This window comes from Lithobates pipiens, unplaced genomic scaffold (genome assembly GCF_037356315.1).
Source record: "Lithobates pipiens isolate NorthernLeopardFrog02 unplaced genomic scaffold, aLitPip1_a1.2 Scaffold_18, whole genome shotgun sequence".
Taxonomy (NCBI): domain Eukaryota; kingdom Metazoa; phylum Chordata; class Amphibia; order Anura; family Ranidae; genus Lithobates; species Lithobates pipiens.
Genome location: NW_027507758.1, coordinates 273,103,061 through 273,130,643, shown reverse-complemented (window position 1 = coordinate 273,130,643; position 27,583 = coordinate 273,103,061). Strand labels below are relative to the sequence as shown.

At 41.6% G+C, this 27,583-nt stretch overlaps 1 protein-coding gene across 50 annotated transcripts in view; it reads right to left on the bottom strand.

The window, feature by feature from the left end:
- Positions 1 to 27,583, bottom strand: part of TRDN (triadin) — a 1,056,665-nt gene that overhangs the window by 385,051 nt on the left and 644,031 nt on the right. For all 50 annotated transcript variants that reach the window (XM_077486957.1, XM_077486959.1, XM_077486986.1 and 47 more), the window contains 3 exons: positions 24,714 to 24,761; positions 14,720 to 14,767; positions 10,320 to 10,358 (listed from right to left, as the gene is read on the bottom strand). In XM_077486957.1, the coding sequence (XP_077343083.1) occupies positions 10,320 to 10,358; positions 14,720 to 14,767; positions 24,714 to 24,761 (135 nt within the window). The remainder of the gene's footprint in view (positions 1 to 10,319; positions 10,359 to 14,719; positions 14,768 to 24,713; positions 24,762 to 27,583) is intronic.

Below are 27,583 nucleotides of genomic sequence, written 5' to 3'. Positions count from 1 at the left end.
ATGTTGTTACTAAATAAACATAAATGGTAATCATGTTTTCATGTGATGTTATTACAAAGTATTGTTCATTAATGTTTAACAAATTACCTCACCCTTACAATAATTAACAGTGAGTATTAAATATGCTTTCATGTATATAATACTTTCTAAATTTCTACAATGACTAATCTATATAGAAAACATAATTTATTTTGTGCTTATTAACTATGAACAATACTAAATGAGATCTTATTAAAAAAAAGCCGTCTCTGAAAAGGTTTACTTTCATTCTTTTGTGCTGAATTTATTGTTGTCATGTTTTTGGTGTAAAATGAATAATGAAGAGAGCATGTAGGTAATTGAACTGGTACAACATTTTTCTCTAAACTTTTTGTGACCATGGGTGATTGAAAAAGAGATGCAGAGAACAAAATTGGCATCAATTGTATGCGTCAATAAATGTATGACTAATTTATCTACCAAATATAGTACCTACCTAATAGTTTACATTATTATTATCTCCATTGACACTCTATAAAGCTTTTATTTGTTACACTGGCCTATAAAATGCCCTGCTTATTATTTTAAAAGCTGCTAAATGGACATGTTTAAAAATGTAACCAGACTCCCCAAATATATTTGTGAAGAGCTCCCCAAGTCTATGTGAATGAAAATGAAGGCTTAAAAATGCTTATGTCCACCCATGATTGAAACATGCTCTTTTGTTGGACTGACATTAAAAGCTGCTTATCTAAGACTATTTTCAATCAGTTTTTAACTGAATTAGAGATAGTAATAGTATTTTCACATTTTCAGCATAATTTTTACTTCATCATTTACAAGTTAATGTGTATTTTTGAATATCAAAACACATCTAATTAAAGATATGTTGGTATTGCGCTGCCCCTATATTAAATAACCCTCCGAGGGTGATAAGTATAATGCCTAGTTACATAAATCAATAGTGTAATATAAAAAAAAATATATATATATATATATAAATGTCTACTGAATAATATCAAAAAGTGCAAAGTGCTACATTAAATAAAATAAACACACCACAGAGGTGATAGAATCCAAATAAATGAAAATCAAGTGAACAAAGGTAAGTAACTAAAAACAGTCTCTTAAAAAATTACTATTTTGATAAAGTGCAGAGAAAATGCAAAAAAAAATATGGTATTCCCTCTCTATTAATCTATTGGGTCCTATGGAGCAATAAGAATAAAATTTAAAGGAGAAGGTGACCGAATTTACCAGGAGAGAAAATGCACTATTGACACAAGTTGCCAGTGAAGAAGTGACCAGGCAATTATTGCATTTTAATGTTTCTAAATCAAAATCAAGGCTTTTCTATCCAAGAATCTGAAAGTGAAACTGTAATATTTTCTGACTGACACATTTATCTTATTGGCCTATTATAATTAGACATGCACACTGAAATTTTGTTTTGGAATTTTGTTTTCGTCTGAAAAATACATTTATTTAGTTACTCCCGAAATTAGTTTGTATTTATTTCATTTCTTTAAAAAACACATTAGTCCGAAAATCCGAAATTCAGGCATACCCCACTTTTAAGTACACAATGGGGTTTATTTACTAAAGCTGGAAAGGGCAAAATCAGTCTCACTTCTGCATAGGAACCAATGAGCTTCTAACCTCGGCTTGTTCAATTAAGCTTTGGTAATAAAACCTGGAAGCTCATTGGTTTCTATGCAGAAGTGAGACTGATTTTGCCCTTTCCAGCTTTAGTAAATAAACCCCATTGTGTACTTAAAAGTGGGGTATGCCTCTAATTAAGGTCGAATCTGTCATTGAAGGCTTATGGTGTCTGTCGAATGTTCTAAGAGGATTCGACGGAACAGCTAAACTTTACGACGCTGCAATCGTATTTCCATATTTTCATATTTACGGTCGAATGTTCCACCTGCAAGCTATTGTAGAATTCTTATGTTGTATGGCACTAGTATTAATTATATTTATTAAGTATTCTTACTAGTCAACCAACATTATAATTCTTCTATCGCCTATGGGCAGAGCATTTGACCATAAATGCCCACTCGCGGAAACTGCTTTGTTGAATCTTCATGTCGAATCTTTTCTCTCTATGTCGAACAATCTTGGACTATTGGAGTTAGATTAGGCACATTTGACCTTTTTTGCTATTGTCTCTATAATATCGAATGTTTTCTCTCTATGTCAAATCTTTTCTCTCTATGTCAAGTCTTTTCTCTCTATGTAGAATAATCTTGGACTAATAGAGCTAAGGTTAGGCACATTCGACCACAGGTTTGATGGACACAGATTGCTATTGTCAGCGTCTTGTCGAACGCCCTATCGAGCTGTTGTCACAACGAAAACAAAAATAAAGCATTTGTTTATGTTGGATCTTGCAGTTTTTGGATTCTGCGCGTTAATTATCGTTTGTTAAAACAATAACCAAAATACCTGAAATTCGGACGAAAATGCATTTGGACAAAAATGAATGTGCATGTCTAATTATTATATCACACAGCATTACCATCTCCAACCATGGCTACTGGCTTGCCACTATTACTATCTTCTGCTAACACTGCTGGCCTGCCACATATACCATCTCTTGCAATCGCTGATAGCCAGCCTTCATTACCATTTCCTGCCAGAGCTGATTGCCAGTCACCATTAACATTTCCTGCCACCATTATTATCTCCTATTTCTTCAGGCCTGCCATCATTACCATCCTGTGTTTTCTCAACAGCACTACCCTGGTTCTTCAGAACTATTAGGGTGCCATGGCTACTGTTTCCACAGTTGATACTCAGTTACCAAATTTGGGAATCTTTTTATGCAGTTTAATTCTTGTGTTGCCCTTCAGTGTGTGCAGTGTATCATGGGGTTCTGGCAAAGTCAGGGTGCCACAGACCTCCTCAGCTGTTATATTTTTTTATGCAGGGCCATTCCTGCATAGTTTCTCAATGTTTGTGGGGTATTATGCTTCTACAGCAATATAAATGTACCACAAATAATGTTTACACAGCTGCTCTTCAAAGGTAAAATTAATAGTGCTTTAATCAGGTAAATCTGAATATTTGTGCCTAATAACTCTGAAATAGTGTAGTCTAAAAGGATATGCTGTAATAATGATACATATTGACTTTAATTTCTTGGACATTCCAAAGTTAAATGGGGATGTAGTTTATCCAGCGAGGTCTAAAATAAATGATGGGGGCGTGACCTGGCGCACCAGGGTGATGGACGCTTGAGACGGAGCTCCGGTATAGAACAACGGCTCTCGCAGCATTCCGGGATGAACCGACACACCATGGGCAGACTTTCCAAGGGGGGAACCCAGCACAACCACCCAAGGACACCGGGAGCCTCCAAAAACAAGGCGATCCCCGACATTTTCCTGTCCCAGGGACAGGGAAGGAGAGGCCCAGCGGAAGCCAATATGGCGCAGGCTAACACGAGGGAGGAGGAGGAAGAGGACTTTGACACAGAATCCCTGGCGAACTCCGAGGAGCTGGTAAGACACTCTTCACCCCCTGACCACCCTCTTACACACGCAGCAATGATGGAGATAGCTGCAGACATTAAATCGTCTTTCTCCACGGCCATAACCGACCTTAAAGCAGACATACTTATGCTGACTGAGCAAATGGCGGCAGGGGAGAGAGCAGGCAAACAGAGGGACAGAGCTCTCCAAAGGCTAGAAGAAGTCTCACACCAGCATTCCCTCCATCTGATAAACGTCAATAGACATTTAGAGGACTTGGACAACAGGGGACGAAGATCGAATATCAGAGTCAGAGGAATACCTGAGACGATCACCCCTGACCAAATCAGAACAGTACTCTGCTCAGTTTTTAACAAACTGCTAGAAAGGCCCCAAGAATCCCCCATTGAATTTGACAGAGCACACAGGGCGCTCAGACCTAGAGCCCCTGATCCTGCTCCACCTCGAGATATTATTTGCTGTCTTACAAGTTTTACACTGAAGGAAGAAATCCTCCAAAAAGCGAGACAAAATGACCAGATATTTTTCAATGACACCTCAATCCAGCTCTTCCAAGACCTCTCCCCTATCACACTGAGAAATAGAAAAGCTCTCAAACCACTGCTTGATGTACTCAGAGAAAAAGGAATACAGTATAGATGGAAATTCCCCTTTGCCATACAGGTCTCTTATAATGGGAAAACCCACATGCTGCGCACACCAGATGAGCTACCTGCCTTCTGTAATTTTTTACAAATCGATCACATAGAATTACCAGAATGGTACCAGGAATTTAAACTTCCTCCCTCGGTTGCTACCCCAACCTCCCCTCCACGTATCTCGCCAAGTAAATCGCCATTTGTAAAAGGTTTGGGCGGAAAGAAACAGAAACTCTATGATAACTTTAATCTCTGCACCCCACCACACAAATCTAGCAAACTCAGAGACAGCCGCTGAAACTAACCTGTGATTTACTGACCCGGAGACCTGGACTTATTGAATTATAAGGAATAACTGTGATTAAACGCATTCCATAGTCATAAAGTAACATTGATATCCTGTTTTAATCCTTTCCTCACAAAAGTGGCTTTTTCTGCTTCAACCACAAGATGGCAGCATCATACTATAAAAGGATATGCTAACTCTCACACATGTTTTCTACGTTGTCTAACACAAATGAATGAACTAACTTTTCTCTATCCTCACAAAATAAGCTCAGGGACCACACCGAGGATTTCCACACCACTTTGAAGAACATCGCCAACCAACGGGAGCACTGATACTCAAGTGGTCGATACCTCTACTCTCCTTGCTGAAGACTTATCGACGTAACAGACGAACCATTGTGACACCCCACCAACCACACAGAGTTCTTCAACCAGCACACAAGGTAAAAGCTTACCTTTTTATTTTCCATTTTTCTTCTGCACCCGCATTGGGAAACATCTAAACCACCCACCAGAACCCACCAATTCCCCCAGGATTAAACCACAGAACAAGACCTCATAGTCCCCTCTACTCAGACTCTCAACATTTGATCCTAAGGTTTGCCATCTACATACCAGAGACTTTGATAAGCTCAACTGCTACCCCAATTAACGATTGTACTTTTCAAAGCCCGGATACGGTCGTTCAATTTCACCTAAGAGATCAACCGATCTGACAATCTGAGTACAGCGTTTCTTTATCCCACAGGAACTCTGGAGCTCTACAAACCCCCACCTATACTATACTAAAGGGTACGCTTCTATTCTAAGCCTGCAAGGAAACTATTCAATCTACGTCAGAACAACTTATCACTATGACCCTTTGTTTTTACATACGCTTAATTCACAGGCTAACCTTTTTTATCTCCGGAACTAGTAGAGATGCTCAGGGCTCTGAGCTATTCGTCCACTCGGATTTGATAACGCTCTGATTTTTCTTTTCTTTTTTTTTAATTGAGAGCCATTGCTCTCCCGGTTTTTTCATGACATTCAATAGTTCTGTTTACTTATTGTTGTTTCATACTTATTGATTATCTATAGATAATTGCTCTCAGTGGGTCCACGCCACGCTCCCACAGAGAAACGTTTTCTGTTCTATTTTATATGCTTACGGACTTTGTCCTTTCATAATTATCTTCTCACAAATATACTGACGTAAAGACGATTAATGTAACGCTTACGTCACCTCCGTTATTACCCTTTTCTTCCTTTCTGGATTTTCTTTTTCCTCTCTCTTCTGTAGCTCTACCCCCTCTTCCCCTCCTCTTTATTCTTTGCTTAGTCAAACCCCTCTTTCACCTCCTCTTCCTCTTCTCCCCTCTATTTTCTCAACCTCCAGTTGTTAATTATGGCATATCTAGAACTGGGCAAATCACCCACCATAATATGACACAATGTTAATGGTTTAAACATTCCCACGAAAAGACATAAATTGTTACATGAACTCAAAAAAAGCAACCCACAGATTGTATTCTTACAAGAAACACACTTCAAAAGTTTAAAGTTCCCAAATTAACGAATAACCTTTTCACACAAGCATTTCATGCGTCAAACCCACAGGCTAAAACAAAAGGAGTCTCTATCCTCATAAACAAGAACTTCAAATTAGATGTCCAACACCAACTAATAGACCCTGAAGGTAGATACTTATTCTTAAAAGGGACAATAGGCAACAAGCTGATTACCCTAGCAAACGTTTATTTCCCCAACTCCTCCCACGTAACTTTTTGTAAACTAGTAATAGACGAACTCAGAAGGATGTATAATTCTGGGAGGAGATTTCAACATCCCATTGGAACCACACCTCGACACCTCCTCAGGCAAATCAAGCATAGCTTATTCCACTTTAAAAAAAATTATAGGTCTCTTACAATCTCTTGCCCTCATTGACACTTGGAGATCACTGCATCCTACAGAAAAAGATTTTACATTCTACTCCTCAGTTCACAAGAGATACACCAGAATTGATCACCTTTTTATTACACAAAGAGATATACAGAACTTGATAAAGGCTAAAATTGGATCTATTGGCTTTTCAGACCATGCCCCAATAGCATCACAAATTAACCTCCTCAACGGCCGCCCCTCCTCCTTTAATTGGAGGCTAAACCCTTCACTTTTGGCAGACCCAACTGTTCAGACCCAGATCCTCGAAGTATTAAAAAATTACTTCTCTGAGAATATTTCTCAGGATACCTCCCCAATAATGGTGTGGGAAGCTCACAAAAGTGTCATAAGAGGAGAACTGATCAGATGGGGGGCTAGAAAGAAGAAGGAGAAAGAAAAACACATAACTGACCTAGCCCAAAAAATCTACAGACTTGAATTAACACATAAAAGATCCCTAGCCCTTTCAGGTCTAGAAGAACTTACAACAGCTAGGAAAGAACTCCAAGATATACTTGATAATAAAACTAAACGGAATTTATTCTTCCGAAAATCCTTGTATTATGAACATGGAGACAAGGGAGGGAGATTACTAGCGAGAACACTTAAAGACACAATGAACTCAAACAATATTTACAAGATACGCACCAGAAATGGCTCTATTACTCATCACAACCGAAGAATAGCAGATACATTCCACAATTACTATTCAACATTATATAACATTCCAACACAAACAAGGAAGCAACCAGGCTTCACCACTAGAGATCAAGCAATCACTTCATATTTAACGGAATGTACAATGCCATCTCTACCTTTAGATGACACTGACACTCTAGAAACGCCGATCACCACAGCGGAAGTTTCCAAGACTATTCATGACCTGACAAACGGGAAAAGCCTTGGTCCAGACGGCCTGACAGCCCAATACTATAAAATCTTTGACCAAACTCTAGCAGAACATCTGGCCACAGCATTTAACTCAATTACCTCAGGTAGTAGACCTTCCAGCGAATTCTTAGCAGCTCACATAACCATCATACCCAAGCCTAACAAGGATCCCTCAGAATGCACAAACTATAGGCCCATATCACTCCTCAACCTAGACCTAAAAATTTTAACTAAAATTATCGCCAATAGACTAAGACCAATGCTAAACAAGCTTATTGGACCTGAGCAAGTGGGCTTTATGCCTAATCACGAGGCAAAGGATAACACCACTAAGTCCATAAATCTGATCCACAGGATGAGGCAGGAGGGAGTCGGAGGCCTTCTCCTGTCAACTGACGTGGAGAAGGCCTTCGACCGAGTCGCCTGGGACTTCATGTTTAAGGTATGTGAACATGTGGGATTTGGACAAAACCTAATGAAATGGATGCATGCTATTTATGCGAATCCTAGTGCAAACATTAAAGTGAATGGCTCCCTATCAAATAAGGTTCTTATCAAAAATGGCACAAGACAGGGGTGTCCACTCTCACCCTTACTCTTCATCCTGTCGATCGAACCCCTGATCAGAACAATAAACAAACATGAAGCGATTCACGGAGTTAAAGTTCAGAACAGGGAATACAAAACTGCAGCGTACGCAGACGACCTGCTTTTCTACATCACACAACCGCATATATCAATCCCCAACCTATTGAAAACATTCCATGACTTTAACCACCTTTCCAATTTTTAAATAAATCAAAAAAAATGTGAGGCCCTGGGTTTGAATTTAGACACACAAACCGAAAAATTAACCAAATCCAATTGCCCATTTAAATGGGAACCGAACTCCCTGACATACCTGGGGATTCATCTCTCCCAAGACCCAAATTCCTTATACTTACTCAACTTCCACCCTCTCCTGACCAAAATAGAAATAGACCTAAAAAAATGGACGAAAGGGAAATTCTCTTGGTTTGGCAGGGCTGCGATTTTAAAAATGGCAATTCTGCCAAGACTATTATACCTGTTTCACACCCTCCCAATAGAGTTGCCTGAGTTTTTCTTTACACGTCTCTCCCGCATACAAAGAAACTTTCTGTGGGCAAATAAAAAATCACGCATCAAACTTACATACCTTTATAGATTAAAACACGAAGGAGGGATCGGATTACCTGATTTCAGGAAATATTATCAGGCTGCACAATTATCCAGAATTATAGACTGGCATTGCCATGCCAGCCACAAAGATTGGGTAGACTTAGAAAAAGCTTACTCCACTTTGGACATACTCTATCTCCCATGGACAAACTACCTAAACCTCCCTCTCTCAATTAAACAACACCCCACTATTAACAGTACACTCAAAATATTCAAAAAAGTCGCAATCCCTCTAGGATTATCCATGAACACAGGACCTCTCTCGACGTTAGCTAATAATCCAGATTTTATTCCCGGACTTAACAACCCAAAGATGTACATTACCTTTCCTTCTGACCCACTATTAATAACACACTGCATCCACAATAACAAACTGAAATCCAGACAGGAACTAAACAAGACACTCCCAACACACCCTTTATCAGAATGGTCATACATGCAAATTCATGACTTCATAAACAATAACAAACACAAAGACCAGATCCTCAGACCCATGTCTACATTTGAACTCATATGCCTAAAGAAAACACCAATCAGAAAAACAACCTCCATCTTATACAAATGGCTTCTATGTCAAAATAAAAATGAAAGAGACAAATATAAACTCAAATGGGAAAAAGATCTTAATACCCAATTCTCCACGAAACAATGGGAAAAAGCTAATTTCTTCACACACAAATGTGCACTTAGTACAAGAATGCAGGAAACCTCTTATAAGATTCGCACACAATGGTACATTACACCACTCACCAAACACAATTGGTCTCATCAGCATTCCAGGGTCTGTTGGAGATGTGGATCTGAAACGGGCTCCTTCCTCCACATTTGGTGGAACTGCACACTACTGAGACCCTTTTGGAATCAAGTCCGGCACTGGACCAATCATGTTACAGGTTCACACACAACCCTTGACGCAGCTTGGTGTCTGCTGCACATAAACAACCTTTCATATAGAACATATAAAAAATCCTTGACCAGACATTTCCTCAATGCAGCCAAAAATTTGATCCCACTACACTGGAACTCACGCTCTCTACCCTCAGTTGGAGACTGGCTTCGTAAAGTACACCATATCTACGATATGGAAGAAATTATTGCTATTAAACAGGGCTCTATCATTCAATTCAGACAAATGTGGGAACCCTGGCGAAATTTTTGCAAGACACAAACTTATCGTAATCTTATAACATAATATGTAAACTTAACTGTTTCTTCTTTTTTTTTTCCTGTAACAGAAATTTAATGGGAAAGTTTCGGCGCAATGAACAATACATGCCTTTCTTTGATGTATTTACTCTTAGCCTTTATCCCAAGCAACTTAACCATTTTCTTTTTTTCTTTTTTTTACCCAGATTAGTACACTGCAATGGTATGATTATATGCACCCTTCCTCATACATATATAATAGTTGTTATAACCCCTTTTCATATGTGAATGTATTCATAAGATACACCCCTAAAATTACAAGACCAATCTCAATGTCCATAATTTCCTTACTGTCATACATTTTCTATTATGTATTTACTTTCTGTATCTACTATATTCTTTCTAATAAACTTTATTGTGATAAAAAAAAAAAAAAAAAAAAAATTATAAAATGTTTGTGTATGCTGTGTGTATTATATTACTTCTATCAGAATCAGAAAAGAGAAAAGTAAAAAATATTTTTTTGTTTTCTCAATAGTTAAATGGGGATGTGGGTTAGCCAAAGCTGTTAACCAATGATTGTAGAAATACTACATATGTTGTGTGTGGCATATTATGTTGTACATTTATTGAAATCTGCAAAATATAAATTATGCCTTTTGAACCCTCACAAGATAAAATGTGGATTTGGTTTAGCCAATGAGGTCTAAAATAAATTGAGGGACATTTCAAAGGTACTATTAGCAAAAAATACCTTTTTTGATTTCTGCTGGCTCCTGTGTAGGCTTCTTTTCTGAAAAATAATAATAATAATAATAATCAGTTAGTGGTCAGTGAGTCAGACAAATTATATATATATATTTATATATATATATATATATATATTTAGTTTCGGTTTGTTGTCATTCGTAAAATACATCATTTCGTTCTGTTATATTCGTTATGTTACATTAATACGTTTTCGGATAATTCGTTATTATTCGTAGAGTGTCAAATTCATTTGTTCGTATTCGTTGAAATTCGCTATTTATGTATGTATAGACATTCGTGATAATGATTCGTAGTTTGGAAAGTCGTTTGTTTATTGAATCTTTTAACCACTTTCAGACCGGACCAATTTGCTGGTCAAAGACCAGACCACTTTTTGCGATTCGGCACTGCGCCGCTTTAACTGACAATTGCGCGGTCGTGTGACGTGGCTCCCAAACAAAATTAACGTCCTTTTTTTCCCACAAATAGAGCTTTCTTTTGGTGGTATTTGATCACCCCTGCGGTTTTTATTTTTTGCGCTATAAACAAAAATAGAGCGATAATTTTGAAAAAAACGCATTATTTTTTACTTTTTGTAATAATAAATATCCCCCAAAAATATATAAAAAAATATTTTTTTCCCTCAGTTTAGGCCGATACGTATTCTTCTACATTTTTTCTGGTAAAAAAAATCGCAATAAGCGATTATTGATTGGTTTGCGCAAAAGTTATAGCGTTTACAAAATAGGGATAGTTTTATAGCATTTTTATTAATAATTTTTTATTATTTTTTTTTTACTAGTAATGGCGGCGATCAGCGATTTTTATTGTGACTGCGACATTGTGGGGGACCCATCGGACATTTTTGACACATTTTTGGGACCATTGTCATTTTTACAGTAATCACTGCTATATAAATGCAGTGATTCCTGTGTAAATGACACTGGCAGTGAAAGGGTTAACCAGTGGGTGGCAGTGTAGGGGTTAAGTGTTCCTAGGGGTGTGTTACTAACTGTGGGGGGGTTGGGCTTTCATTTAGTGTACACTGATCTCTGCTCCAATCACATGGAGCAGAGATCAGCGTCACTAGTTGCTAGGCAGAATGGAAAAATGTTGTTTATACAGCATTTCCTCCATTCGGCTGCTCCGTGAGACGATCGCGGGGATTCCCACGGCGATCGAGTCCGCGGGTCCCACGACCGGACTCACGGGGGTCCCGACCAGCGCGGGAGCGCGCCGCCGGCAGCACGCTCCCGATGGCACGGCGGCAACGAATATTGGACGTACATGTACGCCAATATGCCTGCCCGTGCCATTCTGTCGACGTACATCGTCGTGCGCTGGTCGGGAAGTGGTTAAACACACAATGACAACGTCTCTTCTCCTTGGCTCAAATACAATACATCACCCTTCTAATTCAGTTCTCAGGAATGCACTTTGGCAGTAATCCAACCTCCGACACAAAATTAATTAGCTGATTGGACTATAAGATTTACTTTGAGCTGACCTTTTGTTTCATTAGATCTTTAAAGAATTACCAAATTCATTCGCTATATTTCTTTCGTATTCGTTGTTATTCGTTATTTTTTTATTCGGACATTTGGATGCATCCGAATGTCCAAAAGATGCAAAATTCGGCCGAATTTCGATTAGTTACGAAACAAAATGCACAAGCCTAATATATATATGTATATATATATATATATATATATATATATATATATATATATATATATATATATATATATATATATATATATATATATATATATATATACACATTTATTATATATTTATATCAGACCTCCAGGTCTGTTTTTTTTTGTAGTACATCTAATGCCGCGTACCCATGATCCAACCCGTGTGTGGGATCCGGGGGACTTAGAAAGAAGTTTTGACTCAAAATTGTCCGCTGGACTCGGCAGTCAATCCGCCATCTGTGTGCTAGTCCACTAGACTTTTGAAAGGAACGGACTTAACCACACATGGAGAAAAGTCCGTTCATTTTGAACGTGGCTCCAGGTAGACGGAACTAACGAAGGAAGTGAATGTCGCCACCTCCATCGGCGAGATTGACACCTCACTAGCCCAGTCACCTGGTATGGATTTAAAGGGGAAGCCCTATGCCGAAAAAAAAGGCGTGGGGGCCCCCCAAAGTCCATAGCATCTGAGCATGCATAGTCTGGCGGATTGTCCGGCGGACTAGGTCCGGGCATGTGTGGGCAGGTCCGCTTGTTCGGAAAGTCCTGCGGACCTCCGCTGCAAAGTCCGCCGGATAGTCCGATCGTGTGTACGCGGCATAAGTGAATAAATACAGATATAAGCATGTATCACATACAGGTACTCCTCATAGGTTCCATTCCAAGGACCAGGTCATTAAACAAATTGGTCTTTAAATGAGGAGTCACAAGAAATCAATATTTAAAGCATTCTTAACTACTGTACTGTACTGTATTGTGAAGAAGATCTAAACACAAAACTCCAGCTAAATAACGTTGTTTTAATTTGCATAAGTACAGAATACAAAAGAAAATTCTATACTGTACTGTACAATACAATGATGTATATCACGTTGTTTGGGTGGGGAGAGCTGGTCATAAGTCAGAGTGGTCATTAAACAGGTTAGTCGTTAAACGGGTAGTATCTATACGCATTATATATAAAACTTCAAAACAGAGGAATTCAATTCCACAATTAACTTACTAAGTACACTTTTTTTATAAATTATATTTATGAGGCATTGATGATATGGCTGCAAAAATTCAACTTTTATTTATAAGCTAACGGTTTCAAACTAGTTACCTAGAAAAATGAGAGGCTGGCTGTATTATTTTAATTATTAAGTTACATTTTTGTAGAATTTTCAGTTCTTTCATAGCATTTTTATGAATATTTATATAATTGTAGTAGGTTGTAAAATGACTTTACACCATTGTACTGTGCTTTTTGATACATATGCTCCATAAGCAAAAATTATTAGCTGGCTTTACTAAAACTATGAATTTTCATTGGTATAGAGATCACAAATGTAACAGTCACAGCTAAGACCAGACTTCTGCTCTTATTGTTTGGCCGGGGCTAATTCCTATTGCTTCCCCACATAACAAAACAATTATTTGAGGTGTTCACAAAAGTTGCACCACAGGAGACAAAAAAACGTAAGCATGTTGAGCAGCATCTGTCATATGGATCTGTGATATTACATGCTCAAGGACATTGCAGAAGGATGGGCATAAATTCAGTACAGTACAGCTTTAGGTAGGTTGTGGTGTCTAGTTAAGAACAGCAAGGTCTCTCAGTGAGCCTTGGTTTACACTGACTGTGGGAATGAAATTTCGTGAGTACAGATGAACTCAATGGAAATCCCACCCCTTTTGGGAATCGGTGTGGTGACGCAAATGCGGGGTCACACCAATCTGCCGCTGCTATTGCCGGCAATTGTTGCCAATTTGGCATGCGATTTGACAAGTCAAATCGCATGCCAAATTGCATCAATGTGAACCAGGGCTTAAAGCTACAGATTAAGAAAGAGATGTATGCCTTTTCTTGGTCACATTTTCTAAAGCACACAGAATCTGTTGCAGCCGTGCATAGTAACCAATCAGTGTCTATGTTTTATTGTCAATGTTAGAAGCTGATTGGTTACTATGCACAGTTGCAACAGATTTTGTAAGCTCTTGTCTTACTAATCAACGTGTTAATTCACTCACTAGGCTTATTATTAGCACTTGAGAGCTCTGTGTACTACTTCTGACAACTCTTAAAAAGAATGGAGCCGACGAGAGAGACATGCCAGTGGTAACGTCAGTGGGAAACCAGAACTGTCGCTGGAAGGGGTGGTGATGCGTTTCCTAGCATCCACTTCTTCCTCAAGAAACAAAGGTTTGAGGAAGAAGCGAGGAGGATGCTTGGAAATGTGTCATCTCCACTTCCTGCAGCAGTCTCAGTCTCCAACTGATGTCACATCCAGCCTAGCTCTCTCGTGGCTCCTTCCACGTTTCATGCTGGCTACATATGTTCCGGCTGGCTCCATCTGGTTTTTCCCTGTTTGCACCAGCCCCTGAGCTCTGAGCCCCTCCATACCACCTCCAGATGACTTTGGGACACCTCTGCTACAGTCATATTGATGTGCCTTCTTGTTTTTATATTGAAGTAAGTTGCCAATCGGCATTTAAAATAGTATTTTAGTATTAAATAGTATATTTATATAAAATATTATTAAATATTATATAACAATCTATTTAAATTTAAAGACTACATAAAAGCCATCTACTGAAAAACTTAAGGCTATTAGAAGCCATTACAAATCTGATAATTTCATTAAGGACACAACATTTTCTTTTACCAATACCTTAAAGATTTGCTAAATGCAGAAAACATGTTTAGAGTGCTAAACATTATTACCTTTCTTTGCCTCTACAGGCTCCTTTACAGTTTTTTTCATGGCTAACTCTAAAAAATAAAAGCTTGTGTTAATTAAGTTAGATTAAGATTTCAAAAATGGGTGCTAAAAGGCTAAACATTATGAAAATTTGTGTTAAACAGCTATTTTATACAACATGCATGTAAAACTACTGTATAGTCCTTTAGTGTAATACAGTCTAATGCAATCACTCTACAAACCAGCAAGCTAAACAAATCAAATAACTTCCAAGTTAGTTTTTGTTTGTCTAAATGTAATCATTACTGTACTTTGGGTAGGTATCTGTTAACAGAAAACAGAAATATCCTTTAGCCCAGGTTCACACTGAGCTGCGGGAATGAAGTTTCACTCCCGCATGTCAGTCCCGATTTTGGCCGCGATTTCAAAGACATCTGTTTGGGTTTCTGCACAGATGTCTATGTAAATTGCAGCCCAAAATTGCAAAAAATAGTATAGAAACTACTTTTTGAAATCAGTGCAGCACCACAGATGCGGCGTCGCACCGATTAGGATGGTGCCATTAACGGCAATTGCCATCAATATGACATGCGCTTTGACATGTCAAAGCGCATGCCAAAACGCTCCAGTGTGAACCAGGGCTAAAAATTGATTTCCTATTTGCTTTTCTATGTTGTCATTTACATGATTTTCTGATCATTTTTATATGTTGATGCTCCTGTAGTAATATTCTTATATTTAGGCTAATTTCCTGTTGTGAGAGCAACTACTTTTTTTATTTTAAAAGTGAACACACAACTACTTGTGAGACGGAGGATTGGTAGGATCATGGGCACACATCTAGAACAATAGGATTGGATGTCTCCCTGTACCTAGAATTCGTAGCGGATGATACCACAGTACACGCCTATTTTAATCACACCCTTGTGAGTGTATCTTAAATTCTTTTATTTTATTAAAATACGTTTGCATACTGCATTTAGAGGATGCTGTTCTCTTGTCCTTTTCAACTACTTGTGAGGCAATTAGGTTGATTTATTAAGTGCAAATAGGCTATTCAGTTAGCAAGGAAAGTTGCCCTTTGAAAGTGGAATTTACACCAAAGCTTAATAAACGTGGTTTTCACTTTGCAAAAAATACCCAACTATGTGCAAGGAAAATAAAAATGATTTCTTCCTGCACATGACTGCATGATGTAATTCAGCAGAGTTGTAACCTCATTCACTAAGCTCTAGACATGTGCATTCGTTTTCGTCCGAATGCATTTTCGTCCGAATTTCAGGTATTTTCGTTTTGACAAACGATAACGAAAGCACAGAACCCGAAAAACGAAAGATCCGACATAAATAAATGCTTTATTTTCGTTTTCCTTGTTACAACAGTTCAATATAGAATAGGAGATTCAACGTGACTCTGACAATAACAATCTGTGTCTATAGAACCTGTGGTTGAATGTGCCTAACCTTACCTCTATTAGTCCAAGATTATATAGAGAGAATATTCGACAGAGAAAAAAGATTTGACAGAGAGAAAAGATTCTGCAAGTTACTGTTCTAAAAAGTGTTTGGGGACCTAAGTCCTGCTCCAGGGGACATGTATCAATGCAAAAAAAGTTTTAAAAACAGCCGTTTTTTCCGGAGCAGTGATTTTAATAATGAATAAAGTGAAACAATAAAAGTGTAATATTCCGTTAAATTTCGTAGCTGGGGGGTGTCTATAGTATGCCTGTGAAGGGGCACATGTTTCTGGTGCTTAGAACTGTCCCTGCACAAAGTGTCATTTATGCAGGAAAAAAAGTCCTTTAAAATCACTCGCAGCTATTATGAATTGTCGGCTCCGTAATACAGAGAACACTCATTGTAAGTCAGTGATAAAATAAATAAATAAATACATTTTAAAAAAAGCGTGGGGGTCCCCCAAATTCAATTACCAGGCCCTTCAGGTCTGGTATGGATATTAAAGGGAACCCCACGTCAAATTAAAAAAAAATTGACGTGGGAGTCCCCCTAAAAATCCATACCAGACCCTTTATCCGAGCACGCAACCTGGCAGGCCACAGGAAAAGAGGGGGGGGCGAGAGAGCGGCCCCCCTCCCTCCTGAACCATACCAGGCCACATATCCTCAACATTGGGAGGATGCTTTGGGGGTCTGTGACCCCTCAAAGCACCTTGTCCCCATGTTGATGTGGAGAAGGGCCCCATCCCCACAACCCTGAGTGGTGGTTGTGGGGGTCTGCGGGCAGGAGGCTTATCAGAATCTGGAAGCCCCCTTTAACAAGAGGACCCCCAGATCCCATCCCCCCGTTTGAAATGGTAAGGTACCCCTACCATTTCACAAAGAAAGTGTAAAAAATTGTTAAATAAGACAAACACACTTTTGAAAAATTCCTTTAATAAAAATAAAAAAAAATAAAAAAAAGATTCCAGCGGTGGTAATCCACTCTTGCTATCCAGCGATGGATGATATCTCTCCAGCGATGGTTGATCTGATCCAGTGCAGCGAATTCATCCATCTTCTGTCTCCACAGGGGAGACACTGCAGGGATCCCGGCGGCCTGACGTTTGTTATATGCGGAGGGCGGGGCCACCCGTCACCTGACCCCGCCCCCTCTGACGCAAGGGGAAACCCGGGCTTCCCCGTGACGTATGGGTGCCCCCCTCTGATATAACGGAAACCTGCCTGAGGGGGATGGGGTCACCCATACGTCACCCATACGTCACGGGGAAGCCCGGGTTTCCCCTTGCGCATATAACAAATGTTAAACCCCACATACATTTTTTTTTAATTTGATGCAGGGTTCCCTTTAATGTCCATACCAGACCTGGAGGGCCTGGTAATTGAATTTGGGGGACCCCCACACTTTTTAAAATTTTTTTTTTTTTATCAATGACTTTCAATGAATGTTCTCTGTATTACGGAGCCGACAATTCATAATAGCTGCGAGTGATTTTAAAAGACTTTTTTTCCTGCATAAATGACACTTTGTGCAGGGACAGTTCTAAGCACCAGAAACATGTGCCCCTTCCCAGGCATACTATAGACACCCCCCAGATACATAATTTAAAGGAATATTACACTTTTATTGTTTCACTTTAATCATTATTAAAATCACTGCTCCCGAAAAAACTTCAGTTTTTAAAACTTTTTTTTGCATTGATACATGTCCCCTGGGGCAAGACCCAGGTCCCCATACACTTTTTAGGACAGTAACTTGCATATTAGCCTTTAAAATTAGCACTTTAGATTTTGAACGTTGGAGTCCCATAGACTTTAACAGGGTTCTAAAGTTCACACGAAGTATGCTATATACTAGCTCCGTCGAATCTTCTTTATACATTCGACAGACACCATAAGCCTTCAAAGACAGATTCAACCGTAATTCATGTGGATCTTCGGACGAATGCAATTTTTGAACGAAAAACGAAATAAATAAAAACAAATTACGGGAGTAACTAAATAAATAACTTTTTCGGACGAAAAAGAAATTCCGAAACAAAATATTTTACTCTGCACATGTCTACTAAGCTCTAGTGAAGATTTCCTGGCAAATTGCAATGTCCCTTGCAAAGTATCTATTAGAAAAATACAAAGTTTAAATCTACATATTTTGTACTTTGACTGCTTCCCCTGGCAAACAACATGTACATATATATTACAAACAATTACACACACTGTACTGAATACCATGTGCACAGGATTATTTTGCACTCTGCATACTGTGCTTTATATATCAGAGTCAGATTTCTGAAAAGCTAACATAGCTATAGCAGTACTATTATTGTAGTATTTCAAATCAAAACCATTAACATAGCTTCTGTATTAGAGGGGCTCCATTCTGGATGAAGGAGAACAGGGGCACCTTTGGACAGCAGCGTTGTTATTCTGGGGGGAAGGGAGAACTAGATGCATTAGCAGATTTAGATACACTAGCACATGTCATCTAAACTCAATCAACAATTTTTAGGCAGATGCAGCAACAGTTTTCATTTTATTTTGGGAATAAAATAAAAGCTGATCATTGTAAGCACCTCTGTCAGGATTAAAATGGTTTGTCTCAACGCTGTAACTGCTACATCTGCAGCACAGCTTGTTCTGTTGAAAAACAACAGACTCATTGGCTGGATCACTAGGTGAAAATAAAGGAAAGAAAGCCTAAAAAAGAAAATGAATGCTGTGATTACATCTAAGAATCGGTAAGCTGCAATATAATAATATGATTTTTATATACAGCTTACCTGTAAAATCCTTTTCTTGAGAGTACATCACGGGACACAGGAGCTCATTACATAGTGGGTTATATAGGCACCTCTGGTGACTGGACACTGGTTAACCCCAATTAAGGAGAATTCCTCCCCTATATAACCCCTCCCATATGGGAGGCACCTCAGTTTTGTAGCAAAGCAATAGGAAACCATGTAAAACCCAAGAGGAGCGGGAGCCCTGTGTCCCATGGTGTACTCCCAAGAAAAGGATTTTACAGGTAAGCTGAATATAAAAATCCTATTTTCTTGATCATACATCACGGGACACAGGAGCTCATTACATAGTGGGATGTCCCAAAGCAATGCTCAGATTGAGGGGAGGGAGACACAGATCATAATTATAGACTGCCATGGGCCGGAGGACCTAAACTGCAGCCTGCAGTACACTGCGCCCAAAGGCGATATCCTCTTGTACTCTGACATCCACCTGATAGAATCTGGTGATTGTGTGGACTGATGACCAAGTTGCAGCCTTACAGATCTGAGCCAGGGAGGCCTGGTGATGCACTGCCCAAGAAGCACTTACAGCCCTAGTAGAGTGCGCTTTCACTTGAAAAAGAACACCATAGGCCTGAGAAATAATCTGTCTGATCCACCTTGAGAGGGTGGATTTTGATGCCGCCTGGCCCTTCCTAGGGCCTTCCAGCAAAATAAATAAGCAATCAGTTTTCCTTATCTGAGCCATTGCTTGAAGATAGATACTGATTGCCCTAACCACATCCAAAGTGTGCAAAGATTCTTCTTCTGTGGACTGTGGGTCTGGAAAAAAGGATGGTAGGATTACATCTTGATTCAAATGGAATCCCGAAACCACCTTAGGTAGAAAGGACCTGTTGGGGTGCATGACCACCCGGTCCTTATGAACAATTAGATACGGCTCTTTGCTGGAGAGAGCTGCTAGTTCTGACACTCTTCTAGCCGTAGAAATGGCTACCAAGAAAACCAAATTTTTGGTCAAAAGAACTAATGAAGCCAGATGCAAAAGTTCAAAAGGTTGCCCCTGCAAAGCCAAAAGAACCAAATTTAGATACCATGGGCATACCGGAGGTTTGACTGGCGGCCTTATCTGCATAGCCCCCTGGATGAAAGCCCGCACCAGGGAATGCTATGCAAGTGGCTTCTGAAAAAATACTGACAAGGCCGAAATCTGCACCTTGATAGTGCTTACGGCCAAATTCATTTCTAGGCCTGACTGGAGAAAGGCCAAGATTCTGCTAATGACATACTTTCTAGGATGCCATTCTCTGAGTTCACACCAGGAAACATATGCCCTCTAGATTTTGTACTAAATAAGCATGGAGGCCGGCTTTCTGGCATTAACCAGAGTAGAAAGGACTGGCCCTGAAAGCCCACGGTCTCACAGAATGTGGGTCTCAGCAGCCAAACCATCAAATTCAGACTGTGTAAAGCAGGATGGTAGATTGGACCCTGTGAGAGCAGATATGGCCAGAGAGGGAGGATCCATGGTCTGCCTACTGCCAACTTCATGATCTCTGTGTACCACAGTCGCCTGGGCCAAGCCGGGGGGCTACCAAAAGGAAAGACTTTATTTCCCTCTTGACTCTTCCCAGGAACCACGACAGAAGCGGGCACGGGGGGAAGGCATAAATCAGATTGTACTGATCCCAGGGAACTGTCAGAGCATCTGACCCCTGAGCAAGTGTATCTCTTGTTCTTGACACGAATTTGTCCAGTTTTGTTGAACCCTGACGCAAACAGATCTACGTCTGGAGTACCCCACCTGCGACATATGTCCAAAAACACGTTGGGGTTCAGAGCCCATTCTCCTGGGCACAACTGCTGGTGGCTCAGAAAATCCGCCTGCCAATTTTCCACTCCTGGAATGAAGACTGCAGAAAGATGCTTTTCTGCCCAGACAAGTATGCGATTCACCTCTTTTTGCGCTACCAGACTCCTGGTACCGCCCTGGTGATTGATATAGGCCACTGCTGTGGCATTGTCGGACTGAACCCAAACAGGGAGACCCCGTAGTCTGGAAGACCACCTTATGAGAGCCATATAAACTGCCCGGATCTCCAAGACATTTATGGGCAATAGTTTCTCGATCGCAGACCATTTCCCCTGCGAGCACGTCTCCTCTAACACTGCTCCCCAGCCTGTCAGGCTGGCATCTGTCATAATAACCTTCCATGGAAGAGGAAGAAAGGTTTTGCCTTTCAGAAAATTCTCGGTTTGTAACCACCAGACGAGACTCCTGCGTGTCCCTGGGGACAGACGCATAGGAAGATCCAAGGATTGGGGCTTCCTGTTCCAAGCCGCAAGGATGCATCTTTGCAGATGCCTTGAGTGGAACTCGGCAAATGGAACGGCCTCGAAGGAGGCAACCATTTTCCCTAACAGTCTCATGCATAACCGAATACGGATGGGGGAAGATCTCCTGCCCAGTATTAGGGGCACCAGATCCCCGATGGCCAAGGCTTTTGGCCTTGGAAGAAACACCTTGCCCTGAGCAGTGTCGATAAACATACCCAGGTATTCCAACCTGGTAGCAGGCTGTAGGGACGACTTTTCTAGGTTTATAATCCAACCTAGGCTTTCCAGGTGTTCTAGTGTTCTGGAAACACTGTGGTTCAGGAACGCTACTGTTTTCTCCATGAGAAGCAAGTCGTCTAGATAAGCCATGACGCTATACCCTGAGCTCTTAGGTTTGCCAAGAGAGGGTCCAGAATCTTTGTGAAGACTCGAGGGGCCGTAGCGAGCCCGAACGGCAAGGCCACAAATTGAAAATGGCGCCGCTCTACGGCGAACCTTAGATACCTTTGGTGTGTGTGAAAAATTGGCACATGGAGATATGCATCCTTGATGTCTATTGATGCCATAAACTCTCCCCCTTGCAGGGAGGAAACCACAGTGCGAATTGACTGCATTCGGAAGGACCGGATGAGTAAAACCGGTTCAGATCCTTCAGATCCAGAATAGGTCTGACACTTCCATTTGGCTTCGGAACGGTGAAGAGATTCAAGTAAAACCCTGAACCCTGTTCTTTTGGGTCCACTTCTACTATCACCCCTTGGGATAGTAAGTGATCTAAGACCAGAAATAGCGGTTTTTGCTTTACTGGATCCCTGGGGATCCTTGACCTTAGAAAGCGAGAAGGTGGAATCTCCTGAAAATCTAGCTTGTAGCCCAGAGATACTGAAGAGATCACCCACTTGTCCCGGATCTCTTCCCGCCAGGCTTCCGCAAACTGCCGAAGCCTTCCCCCCACTCGGCCGAGCGGGGGCGCCCCTTCACAAGGAAGCTTTTGGGCTCTGCTTGGCAAGCTTCCGCCCCCAAGTCTTTTTCTGCCCTTGGGCCCGGCCCTGAGCCTTCCCTGTAGAGGAGGGTTGAGAAGGCCGTCACCACTGCTTAGAGCTTGATGCTATGGGAGAGAAAGAACGCCTAAATGACGGACCTTTGCTCTTTTTGACTGGAAGGAGAGTAGATTTACCCCCTGAAATTTTTTGGACGAATTTGTCTAATTCTTCTCCAAACAGACGTTCCCCTTTAAACGGGAACCCAATCAAATGCTTCTTGCACGATAGCTCAGCTGCCCAATTCTTTAGCCATAGGGCCCTTCGCATGTGTACCAACAGGAGAGATAAACGAGATGCTTGTTGGACAGAATCCAAAATCGCATCAATCATGAAACACAAAATTTGAGGTATTTCTGTATAATTCTCCACTTCCTCACTGGGAAGGAGGCCAAGCATCCGCTTAACCTGTTCCTTGAGGAACTGACACAACCCCACGGCTGCGACTGTAGGTTGCACTACAGTGCCAGTCATGGAAAAGGAGGCTTTTAATAATGTTTCCAACCTCTTATCAGTTGGATCTTTAAATACCTGAGCATTATCCAACGCACAGGTCAGGTTTTTATTCACACAAGAAACAGCCACATCGACAGATGGGACCCCCCATTTCTTGGTGAAACTTTCCTCCAGAGGATAATGCATAGAAAATTTTTTAGTAGGAGTAAACAGTTTATCGGGATGTCCCCAATCCTCATACATCAATTTATCCATTAAGGGATGAATTGGGACTTTCCTGACTCCTAGGGAAGAAACAGAGGATGTAGCAATTTCAGCAGCAGGCCTTCTGAATGTGGTACGCACCAATTCAGTATAATATTGCACCTGTTTTCTGAGCGCCTGGGAGGAGGGGACTCTCTCCTCTTCCTCTGATTCCTCCGACTGCTCAAGATCCCTGTCCCAAGATAGGGATCTCTCCTCATTGTCATAAGAATCATCTGAAAGAGGAATCTCAGCAGAGGGAGGGGATCTACCCCTTTTCCTGCTATCTTTCAGGGAAGCAGAAATAAAATTCATGATTCTCCCTTCAAAACCCTCCAATGTAGCCCTAAGGGAGTCCTCAGTGACATATACCAAGGCTGGGACATTAGGAGAGGCTGCAAAACCTGACAGGGGCACTGACTCGTCCTGTGAGGCTGGCAGGGGAGCATGGTAACTTACAGGCATTTTTAGAACCCCTGGACCTAGGTGGTGATTTACCAGTGCCCTTGTTACCTCTCCCTGAGACCCTCTTACGAGGAGACATAGTCCTAAGCTATAAAGCAGAGGTACTAATACAAAGTACAATCACTGTTGTGCTAAAAGTCTCACAATAACATATATACGTAATACTGCAAAACCTGATGCTGAGTAGGTGTCTAAGGTTTGCCTGGATCCAATCCCCTGGGATGCTTACTGCCCACAGCTCCTGTGTCTCACACTTACAGCCCCCTGATGCTCTGGGCTTTGAAAACTTCCGCCTGGCGCCTGCGCAGTACAGCGCCGTGCACACCAACGTGCACGGCTCACAACCACACTCCCCCCTCCTCCATTAGCCCGGGAGCACGCTCGGCACGCATGCACGAGGACCGCCGGAATCCAGGGGGGGAAAAGGAGTCTCATCAGAGCTGCGTGGGACCCCCAGACTACGTGGGACCCCTGTATTACCTTATTGTGGCAGGGACTGCAGTGGAGACGTGACCTCTGGAGAACCAGGCTTCACTGAGTATGTGTACTGAAAGGCATGTAAATATGCATCAGGCTGCTCTTACTCCCTCTAGTGGTGGAAACCAGGTAAGACATACAACTACTCAAATGAAGAAATCCATCATATAATTATATATAGGATTAACTTCCCTTATCTGTCCTCGCCACAGGAATTGCTGAAAACAGACAGATTCCAGCCTTCACCCATCACGGCGGGCAGTGATTGCCAACCTTCAGGTTTCTCTGGGGTTCTTTCTCAGAAGAACCTCCTACCTGGACCTTGTAAAAGACTCTGCCAGAAACGTTCGTGCCACATGTGTAAAACAGTACACCAAGTCTGGTTTTCCCAGAGCCCAGTCTTCCAATAGGAGAAACCTTGTTTCTTCGGATGATGAGGCCCAGGTACCATACCATCTTGGGAGTCAAATATCGGCCCAAGATATGGATCCGGTTTGTTGTAGCCCTTAGGCCCCGCAGGGACCTGCACAGAGCTTTCTTCATAGCACATGTTTTACGTGACCAACCACCATAGACACTGGCAAAAAAACTGAGGTGCCTCCCATATGGGAGGGGTTATATAGGGGAGGAATTCTCCTTAATTGGGGTTAACCAGTGTCCAATCACCAGAGGTGCCTATATAACCCATTATATAATGAGCTCCTGTGTCCCGTGATGTATGATCAAGAAAAATATTTTTGGGCTTAATACCATGTTAGGAAAAAAATTGTAACATAAATAAAATGACTAATAAGATTACCTTTCTTTTTATCTTCTGGTTGTTTTTCAATTTTTTTTGCAGGTGCTTCTAAAAAAATACATATTTAGTCATTAATACAGTCCCTAAACAAACAGGAATAATGCAAAACATAAACTTAAAGGAAAGAAATAAAACATTTTGTCCAAAAAAATCATTAGAATGTAAAAAAAGAACTACTACAGCATTTCAAGGTTGTGAAGGATGACTGTATAATGCCAAGTAGGGATGAGGCTCCAGTTCAGCTCTACCATAGGTCAAAGGTGGTGAAATTATTTGTATTGTAAAGAATACTGCTGTAATAATCATATCGTACTGCTTGACATTTAAATATAGGCCATCTGGATTAGAAGAGCCAATAAAGGGGAATTTGGATAAACCAGCCCCCTCTCTAAAAAGGTAAGATCACAGCAGCCATATTGACAATGTACTTTAGCAGTGATAGGTAAAGCACATGGTATTCTAATGACAGTGTGCACAAAGAGAGATTAGTGTTAGTGTATGGCTTGTATTGTGGAAGGTCTTTTACCGTAGATGTAAACCCTTAAGCCCTGTACACACGGGCAGGATGTCAGAAGACAACCATTAAAAGAAAAGGCTGACATTCAGCCCGTGTGTATGTTGAGTTGTCCAACAGAAGCCGGCCATTCAGCTGGCTTCTGTTGGACATGCATTCTGGAAAACCAGCATGTGACCGACTCCCAAACGCTGCTCTCAGCCAATGGCAGAGAGTGCTGGTTGGAGTGTTCTGGTGCAGGGCCGTCCCCCTGTCAGAAGAACACAACAGTTCAGTAGGGGAGACCACTAAACTAACCTTGCATGGTTAGTACAGCAGCTCTGACCGAAGCTGACAAGTTTTTTTGTAACTAACACTTAAGCCTCATACACACGATCTAATTTTCTGACGGGAATTGTGTGACAGACTGTTGGTGGAAAATCCGACCGTTTGTACACTCCATTGGACAATTGTTGTCAGATTTTCCGCAGATAAATGTTGGATGGCAGGCTTTAAAATTTTCCATGGACAAATATTGATTGTCGGACTTCCCGAGCATGTGTACACAAGTCTACCAGACAAAAGTCCAAAGTACAAACATGTATGCTCAGAAGCAAGGAAAAGCCAGAAGCGGTTGGTCTTGTAAACTAGCATTCGTAATGGAGAATTAACATTCGTGGTGTGACAAATTATGAAATCTCAAATGGTGAAAGCAGGGGTCTGTCATCTGGAGATAATTCCTAAAATCATCCGGATTATTCTCCTGGAGCTCCCGCAGCAAAGACATATGACATAATTGGTCACAATTAATAAAGTAACCAATTTTTGGTCCAAGAAATCCTCCTGGACTGGACTTGGGTCAAAGCAATAACTCCAAGGCCAATAATAAAAAACACGTTATCTCCTCCGATTCTGCAACATGGCTGGTTGACGAAAAACCATGTAGTACATACACTAAGTTCATGTTTGTTGGCTGACAATTGTGTGCCGTTTGTATGCAAGACAAGTTTGGGGCCAACGCCCTTCAGAAAAAAGTCAGAGGTTTTGTCTGTGGAAAATCTGATCGTGTGTGCAAGACTTCACTAATAGTGATGGACGAACTTCCGACGGGACGTTTCGCGAACGCGAAACGCGAACGGGCACAAACGTTCGCGAAAACGACCGTTCGCCGCGGGCTCCATTGACTTCAATGGGAGGCGAATTTCGCAAACCTTTAGGTCGAATTTGCGGCCACGGGGTAATTATTAGGGGGTAGCACGTAGTCCCACCACCTGGACAATAGCATAATACATGTATGAGGTGAATTTGGGATCGATAACTACAAGCATTTTTTTTTTATTTGGGAAATTGTTCTGACAATTCAGGACTATGGAGCTAATGAAGGCAATGGAGGAGAGGGAAGGTCAGGGACCAGGGTAGGCAAACAAGAGGGTGCAGGAGATACAGAGCACTGACAGCAGCACCGTAATACAGAGCACTGACATCAGCACCGTGACATACAGCGCTGACAGCAGCTCCGTGACATACAGCGCTGACAGCAGCTCCGTGACATACAGCGCTGACAGCAGCTCCGTGACATACAGCGCTGACAGCAGCACCGTGACATACAGCGCTGACAGCAGCTCCGTGACATACAGCGCTGACAGCAGCTCCGTGACATACAGCGCTGACAGCAGCTCCGTGACATACAGCACTGACAGCAGCTCCGTGACATACAGCGCTGACAGCAGCTCCGTGACATACAGCGCTGACAGCAGCACCGTGACATACAGCGCTGACAGCAGCTCCGTGACATACAGCGCTGACAGCAGCTCCGTGACATACAGCGCTGACAGCAGCTCCGTGACATACAGCACTGACAGCAGCTCCGTGACATACAGCGCTGACAGCAGCTCCGTGACATACAGCGCTGACAGCAGCACCGTGACATACAGCGCTGACAGCAGCTCCGTGACATACAGCGCTGACAGCAGCTCCGTGACATACAGCGCTGACAGCAGCTCCGTGACATACAGCGCTGACAGCAGCTCCGTGACATACAGCGCTGACAGCAGCTCCGTGACATACAGCGCTGACAGCAGCTCCGTGACATACAGCGCTGACAGCAGCTCCGTGACATACAGCGCTGACAGCAGCACCGTAAGCAGCCCCAGGAGGAAGTCAGCACAGCACAGGGATGGTGTGATCCCCTCATAATAAGAACCCCCAGGAGGAAGTCAGCACAGCACAGGGATGGTGGGAGCCCCTCATAATAAGAACCCCCAGGAGGAAGTCAGCACAGCACAGGGATGGTGGGAGCCCCTCATAATAAGAACACCCAGGAGGAAGTCAGCACAGCACAGGGATGGTGGGAACCCCTCATAATAAGCAGCCCCAG